General features: G+C 39.3%; 1 protein-coding gene across 1 annotated transcript; it reads left to right on the forward strand.

The window, feature by feature from the left end:
- Positions 1–1,728: 1,728 nt before the first annotated feature.
- On the forward strand, positions 1,729–5,807 carry LOC308295180 (DLA class II histocompatibility antigen, DR-1 beta chain-like). Its single transcript, XM_080738175.1, has 5 exons — positions 1,729–1,896; positions 2,779–2,846; positions 3,329–3,442; positions 3,760–3,816; positions 5,484–5,807. The coding sequence occupies exons 1-4, from the start codon at positions 1,739–1,741 to the stop codon at positions 3,795–3,797; spliced, it is 378 nt and encodes a 125-aa protein (XP_080594301.1). The 5' UTR covers positions 1,729–1,738; the 3' UTR covers positions 3,798–3,816; positions 5,484–5,807.
- Positions 5,808–8,418: the final 2,611 nt, after the last annotated feature.

Genomic DNA, 8,418 nt, shown 5'->3' on the forward strand with positions numbered 1-8,418 from the left:
TCTATCGATTACTCAGGCCATGGAGAGTAGAGTTCAATAATATTTTTGGGTTTTTGTCACATTCCTAAGACAAAAGTTTGATTCGAGTAAATTTACCCCCATTGATTCCGGATGGTGACCCGTTTCGAAACGGGTCACCATCCGGAATCAATGGGGGTAAATTTATTGTTATCACGTTTTTGTCTTAGGAATGTGACAAAAACCAAAAAATATTATTGAACTCTACTCTCCATGGCCTGAGTAATCAATAGAAAAAAAGTCATTTTGGGGGTGAACTACTCCTTTAAGTTATTTGAAGTTTTGGTCATATTTCCATGTAGATCTAGGTTGCTTTGTTATAGCTATCATGCTGTTAGCATGCTAATGTGTACATAGTAGCCTCAAGGTAAACCTAAATGCAGAAAACGTAATATGGTGTGACACTTAATCATAATGGTGTGACATGTCTGCTTGTCACGCCATATGACTTGATTGTCACACCATATGATTTATACTGTATTTAACTACAGATATAACAATAAATAACAAAGTTCCATGTTTCTTTTGTACATTTAAACATTTGTTTTAAACATTTTTACATAAAATGTAATTTAGCTTCATTCAGTGATACTTCAAATTCATCAGACAGAGCAGAAACCCCTTCACAGAAACCTTAACATATTGTTTCAATCTAAACAATATGTTCTCTTTGTCTTAAACTATACATTCCATTTTCTTTTGTCAGCTGGAAAATGACAAGTGCTGAGAGAACGAGAAAGTACAGGGAGAAACTAAACAATGACCCAGCAAGGAGAGAGGAGCCAAAGGGGCGAGACTGCATTTTCTACGAAGAGCAGGAGGTTGTCTGTGGCATAGCAGAACCGCAACAAGGCAGCCGGTTTGCTACCCTCACCAAATACGACTGGCTGATGTACAATACATGTCTAAATGTATAATCTAATCTGATCTAATACTTTTGTACTTTCACTCACTGGACTGGACAGTGGACAGTGTTAAGGTAGGACCCGAGACAAAACTAGCGAAAATAGCTGATCTACAAGCTCTCAACACGTTGTGCTGCGAGAGCTTGTAGATCAGCTATTTTCGGAGTTGCGCAACCCAGCACTCTTTAGCTAGTGGAGATGTGGTGTAATGTCATGATTCCTAATTACATTTGTTCAACACAAAATGCTGTGTTCAAGTTCAGGAGACTTCGGAAAAAAGCAATTTACCTGAATGCTGAGTTTGCAAATCACAACTTGATGACATCACACATTGTACTTTACAATACAAACCCCAAAATCAATCCTCCAGTTCTAGGCAACACAGAAGAGGGGGAACTTTTATTTTATTTCCACACAACTCCTCTAAGGCATATTAATGACATAGTTCAATATTGAAAATGTGTGGTCTTCCCCTTTAAGCCTGATTTATACTTTTTTGTATGACAGCGTCTCACAATCTCATGCCAGCATCATAGTCGAGAATTAAACATAGGCCTTGGGCTTCATGTCTTAAATAGTCTAATGTAGTTAAATTCACTTTTAAAATAAGTAAGACTAACTCTATAGGCCGTACTATCTGATTTAAAATGTTGACAGCAAGTTTGGTCTCTCTGATGTCCAAACACTGACATAACAATTCACTGATAGTCAGTGACATAATAATACTGACTACTAATGTTACTACTGTTGTTCTTCCAGTGGAGCCCTATGTGAAACTGACCTCCGAGACGCCCCCTGGTGGTAAACACACTCACATGCTGCAGTGCAGCTCCTACAACTTCTATCCTAAAGTGATCATCGTCACCTGGCTGAGAGACGGAGAAGAGGCCACCTCTGATGTCACTTCCTCTTATGAGCTGTCTGATGGAGACTGGTACTACCAGTACCACTCCTACCTGGAGTACACACCCAAGTACGTAACAAACACCAATACATAGAAATAAACACCTCTACTGGTACCAGTACCACTCCTACCTGGAGTACACACCCAAGTATGTAACAAACACCAATACATAGAAATACACACATCTACTGGTACCAGTACCACTCCTACCTGGAGTACACACCCAAGTATGTAACAAACACCAATACATAGAAATACACACCTCTACTGGTACCAGTACCACTCCTACCTGGAGTACACACCCAAGTATGTAACAAACACCAATACATAGAAATACACACCTCTATGGTACTACCAGTACCACTGGAGTAGACACCCAGGTACACACCTAATAGACACCTACACATAGAAATACACACCCATGTACACGTTAAATAGACAACTACACATAGAAATACACACCCAGGTACACACTAAATAGACACCTACACATAGAAATACACACCCAGGTACACACCAAATAGACACCTACACATAGAAATACACACCTACTAGACACGTGAACATAGGTTCATTATGGTTCTTGTCAGATCATTCATGATTGTAAGTAGGAAGAAGCTTTTTTGCAGTTCATTTCCATTAGCTTTGAGACAGCGTAGCCGTTTCCAAGGTGTAACCATCTCTGCAATGTCCATAAATCAGTTGTGAGAGTCCTGCAGATTGCAGGAATGCCCCGTAAGCCAAGAGTTGACGTTGCATTGGCTGAATTGTGTTCAGTGTCTGAGATAACTGGCAACACCATATATTAGACGATGCTTCCTGTGTCCATGATCTGTGTCTTGAAACACCTGTTGTTGAGTTTCCCAGCATCTACCATTGATTGTGTTCGCGTGCGTGCGTGCGTGCGTGCGTGCGTGCGTGCGTGCGTGCGTGCGTGTGTGTGTGTTACAGATCAGGAGAGAAGATCTCATGCATGGTTGAACATCCCAGCCTGACCGCACCTATCATGATGGACTGGGGTCAGTTACTGTAATCTATTACTACTGTAATCTATTACTACTGTAATCTACTATAATCATATCATGATGGACTGGGGTCAAAGCCTTCTATCTAGGATGTCTTAGAAGGATTCTGGGCGTCACCTGACAGGACCTTATCTTTAACCAGAACCTTCACCTGACAGGACCTTATCTTTAACCAGAACCTTCACCTGACAGGACCTTATCTTTAACCAGAACCTTCACCTGACAGGACCTTATCTTTAACCAGAACCTTCACCTGACAGGACCTTATCTTTAACCAGAACTTTCACCTGACAGGACCTTATCTTTAATCAGAACCTTCTGACACAGCTGGGAACACCATGCATGTTAGCTCTGTTTACAGTTTAACTGTACTGTCTGTCTGATAATATCACATATTGTGTTTGGTTGTTGTCTTATTATTATTATCAGATGATAATATCACATATTGTGTTTGGTTGTCATGTTATTATTATCAGATGACTCCATGCCAGAGACAGTGAAGAACCAGCTGGCCATCGGAGCATCAGGTCTGGTTCTGGGTCTGGTCTTGTTCCTGACTGGATTCATCTACTTCCACTGGAAGAAGAGAGGTGATTCATTAATATGTTTTAATGTTTAATTATTTATCTACTACCAGTAGAAGAAGAGAGGTGATAAGCATGGTTAACCTAGTTTGAGGTCAAATTGTGCTCTATCTATGTTGTCACATTTAGCTTTAATAGCCACATTAAACATTGATTGACATTAATATTAAATTACTCGTCTAGTGTAATAATAACTGTGATATTATTAAACATAATTATCAAAACGATATATCAAAACAATATTTTCTGTCTGTCTGTCTGTCTGTCTGTCTGTCTGCATGTCTGTCTGTCTGTTTTAACTGTCTCTCTTCTTCTTCTACCAGGTCGTGTTCTGGTGCCGACAACAAATGACGATCTTTAGACTCCTCCCACACACCCAGGTTCACTTCCTCTCTCTTTGTAATTCACTTTTATTTAAAATTTATAAAAGTGTATAAAACTAGAACACATGCTTGTGTGAGAAGAGAAATAACTAGACTAGGATACTAATCAAAACTGAAAAGTAATCAACTGGTTTGAACATTGATTTCCAGAGATATAGCTAATTTAATTTCTTACAACATGAATCTAATGAGTTTAATAATCAAATAAATGCTCTGTTGTATCAGACGACACTGATGACAATGTGGTCAGATGTATTGATTCATCAATCAAATATTAACCAATCAAATAAACATTTATTTTACATGAGATTCTACTAAAACTATTGACACATTATTGGTGAATCTCCAGTGGGACACTATTTTAACGTCACACACACACGATGATCTATTCTAAAATATTGATATGCAAAAGCGAAATATCGCACCGTTTGGCTTTGTAGCGTATCGTATCGTTTTACAATGCAGATAATTGGTATCGAATCATTTTGCAATGCAAATAATCGATTGTATGGAAACTAAATGTGTGCCTTGTATTTAGCAATTTTAAGAGGGAAAATTAAAAAGAGGTGTCTAGTTACTTTTCCATTCCAAATAGCTACTCTTGGTCTATCGATAAATGTGTAATCTCTGCTCATGTCAAGGTGCAGGTTTGTCCATACCGGTATGTGTTGAAATGTAATGTCCATGTATTTGCTAGAGAATCACAGTATTTACTTATTTATAGCCTATCCATAATAATAGATTTTTCCCTTAAAAAACCTGCAATATTGAGACTTTTCACACAGATTTAATTTGATAAATAGTTACTACTAGCCCTTACCCTTCGAAGATATGAGCCCCGAAATGATGTGCAGTGTGTGGGTTATGGGGTGTGCACTGTGCACACAGTATATGAGGGATAGAAAGTAACTTTAACTGGTGCTTGCATGATAATACTGTATGTAGGAGAACCAATGTAAGAAATACCTGTTTGGTTTAATGGCTATAGAGATACTGTGTACCGATCTGCATGATTTTTGAAAACAAAATCTGTAGGAATACTGTGCAAAAATGTGTTTTACTCAAACCCGCATCCTGGTGACGCTGCAGGGCCAGACACTCAGAAAGACACCAAAGTAATGTGTAATTTTGGTTAAAAATGTTGCCTCGTGCTAGATGCAAAATAGATATGCCTCATGCTGGATGCAGAATTAGATATGCCTCCTCTGCTAGATGCAGAATAGATACACCATAAAAAGTGCTAATATACAGCATACGATTTGTGGAAGTGACAAACAGGCTTCACAGTTATGTCAGGTGTGTTCACATGCTAATGGTGATGCGGATTCAGATCAATTGCTCCAGCCACTGAGGAGAAACATTCGGACAGAAAGACAGACAGACAGACATTCAGAGTCAGACACAGACATTCGGAAAATTATATGTTTGATATCGATTTTGAATGAACCAATATCGTCCATGTATCGTATCGCTATTAAATGTATCATTACACCCCTAGAGGTTAGCTTTTTAACTAGTTTTCTAACAAGTGATGAATAACATGAACTGGTAATATAATGTGTGAATGATTGATTTACTATTATAAGGGAAGGTTGTTCTAAACTGTTTACATTTTAACACAGTTAATAATATCTGATTCTTATTGGTTCATTGTCTTTTCACAGAACACCTGGATGTGTTTACAGAGAGGCCCTCTGGTGGAGAGAGGAGGAAATACACGTGTGTCCAATCAGCTTTTAAATAGTCATAGCAGCAGCACAGTGATGACATCATCAACCGTTTTCACAAATGTGTCTTTTAAACAAAATGCTAACTGGCTAGCCAAGGCTAACGATAATTAGTTTGGGCGATTCATCAAATTACTTTTATAGTTTGTGTGGTCAGAAAACACAAACATCATATTTCAGTTCTACACAATATTAAAACATTAAATAAATGATCAGAGTTGTTCATAACATTAATATTAATATCATCTGAATGGAAGTCAGTCAGCCATGTTTGTGAAAAAGGTTTCATTATTTTATAATTGACCATAAGTCATTTATTATGTAATCATTTATAATGTGTGATAATTAATGTGTTACAATCATTATGACATCACTGTTTCCCTGTGATGGGTGGACCTAGAGCCTCTAGGGTGGTCTGAGGTGATGGGTGGACCTAGAGCCTCTAGGGTGGTCTGAGGTGATGGGTGGACCTAGAGCCTCTAGGGTGGTCTGAGGTGATGGGTGGACCTAGAGTCTCTAGGGTGGTCTGAGGTGATGGGTGGTCCTAGAGCCTCTAGGGTGGTCTGAGGTGATGGGTGGACCTAGAGCCTCTAGGGTGGTCTGAGGTGATGGGTGGACCTAGAGCCTCTAGGGTGGTCTGAGGTGATGGGTGGACCTAGAGCCTCTAGGGTGGTCTGAGGTGATGGGTGGACCTAGAGTCTCTAGGGTGGTCTGAGGTGATGGGTGGACCTAGAGCCTCTAGGGTGGTCTGAGGTGATGGGTGGACCTAGAGTCTCTAGGGTGGTCTGAGGTGATGGGTGGACCTAGACCTTATGGGTGGTCTGAGGTGATGGGTGGACCTAGACCTTATGGGTGGACCTGGTTTAGACAATGGTGGGCTGTCACAGTCTAGGGAAATGAAAGGTAAACAGTGATGACATGCAATCATTTATATGAATTAATCATTGATATGTAATCATTATTTAATCATTTACAATATGTAATCATGAGCAGAGGAGCAGATCTCAGTACAACTTAGAGAGGAACCACAAACAATGATTTCTTCTCATCAATGAAATCACCAACATAGAGTTAATGCTAGGGTTTAAACTAACTAATAATGTCCATAATCATTACAGTTTGTCGGACATTTGCCAGATCTACGTTCAATACACGAAACAAACCTATTGTTGTTATAATGTAATTAATTCATTATAGGTTGACATCACATGACTTAACAACCTAATCCATATTAAAGTATAGATTGCTTAAGTCTATGGAAAGCTGTAAAATTCTGTGAATTTCACTTTCACCCTTTGCACTCCAAGCCCTTAAATAAGTGTCTAATTTGGACAGTTTAGAATTCCTTTTTCAGTATTTATTTTTTATCTTTCCGTTTTCAGCTCCACTGCTGTTTCTATCCGTTCATATTGGCTGAAACTAAATTAACTAATTAAACAAGAATCTGTGGATTTATGTTGTTAATGATCAGGAAAAAAAACCTTCATAAAGTATTGTGTTTACTGTATGTGAGAATGATTTCTAAAGTGGAATCAGCTTCTATTAAACATTTTAAATAACATCATTTATTTCTAAAGACGTTATTAGAGGAAACACCTCCTTCTCCCTGGGATCTGCACCCCTGACCATGAATGGTTTGATGTTCAACATGTTAGATTGTGGCTTTAATTCGCTTGGTTTGATTGGAATGACACAATGTATCAATAAAGGAATCAGAAACATGTTTTCTTACATTTCACTCATACAGTATTTGGTCTTAACTTTCTGTTAAGAGAATAATCTTCAGTGAACTCTGCTGAACTTGAACACAGTGTTTTATGTTGTAATAATTGTCCTCTTACTCCATGCTGAACGCTGCCTCTAGAAAGGCTTGACTACACTTAGTTGAGTGTGGTGTCATACACCCATAATGGCAGATCTGCAAGCTCACAACGTGTTTTGCAGCATGACGCCATGTGAGCTTGAAGATCGGCTGTTTTCGGTGCACAAACAAAGCATATCAAGACAAGCCCTTACATTTGAAACCAAAGCCGGCTGCACACATGTCCAGACCAGTGGTCTACATCTGAGAAGGATAAGTTTGTGTGTATTATATAACTTAATGTTAGAGTAGCCTTTCTCTCTCTCTCTCTGTGTCATATGACGCGTCTCTTGATACGGTATCTTGACTTACCGACCAATGAAATCAATGCAATACGTAGGAGGGGTGCGTCTAACTTTTGAAAATCAACAGAAACAGTGGAGGGAGGGGTGGCTGCGTGGTTCACCAGAGTTCTTAATTGCTCCCTTTGAACTTCAAAAGGGCTCCGAACTGCAGTCATTGATTGAGCCATACAAGTGTCGAATAGCTCGTTAGTGATTCTCTCTAATCAATGAAACATCAAAGACAATGACCTGTTTAGTGCATGTCATTGAGAGGAGGGGGAGGAGGGAATGTTTTGTGTGCAAAAGTCAAACACAACCCCTCCCACCAGATCTCTTGTGATTGGGAATTTCAAATTTTAAATCCCCTCCCCTTTTCAATCAAATAGAATGGGGACAACTTCAGACTCAAGCTCCATCGCAGAGTCTGAAATCAGGCTAGGTCTGTTTACATCCACCAGCAAAACAAACCTAATTAATAGATTGTAACTCTTAAAGGTTGGCTGGTTAATAAACCAGACCGAACACAACACCACATCCTGGCGGTAGTGGTGTTGTAGTACGGTCTGGCACCAATCCATTGAGATTCTATTTCCTCAACCAGCTTCAAGGGATGGCCAATCAGGGTTGTATGCTTTGGGCACGTGGTTTATGTAGGCTTGGGGCACGTGGTTTGGGGCAAACCCCAGAAATGAAAACTCTTCCTGAAATCCCAGACTCTCTTCCCAAA

The sequence above is a fragment of the Nannobrachium achirus genome (assembly GCF_963921795.1).
Source record: "Nannobrachium achirus genome assembly, chromosome: 12".
NCBI lineage: Eukaryota > Metazoa > Chordata > Actinopteri > Myctophiformes > Myctophidae > Nannobrachium > Nannobrachium achirus.

Bases quoted from the DNA above. Each gene is read 5' to 3' on its own strand.
- LOC308295180 (XM_080738175.1), top strand. From the start codon at position 1,739: ATGCTGCAGTGCAGCTCCTACAACTTCTATCCTAAAGTGATCATCGTC. The intron at 1,897-2,778 runs GTACGTAACAAA...TGTGTGTTACAG, and splicing joins TACCTGGAGTACACACCCAA to ATCAGGAGAGAAGATCTCAT. The intron at 3,443-3,759 runs GTGATTCATTAA...TTCTTCTACCAG, and splicing joins CTTCCACTGGAAGAAGAGAG to GTCGTGTTCTGGTGCCGACA.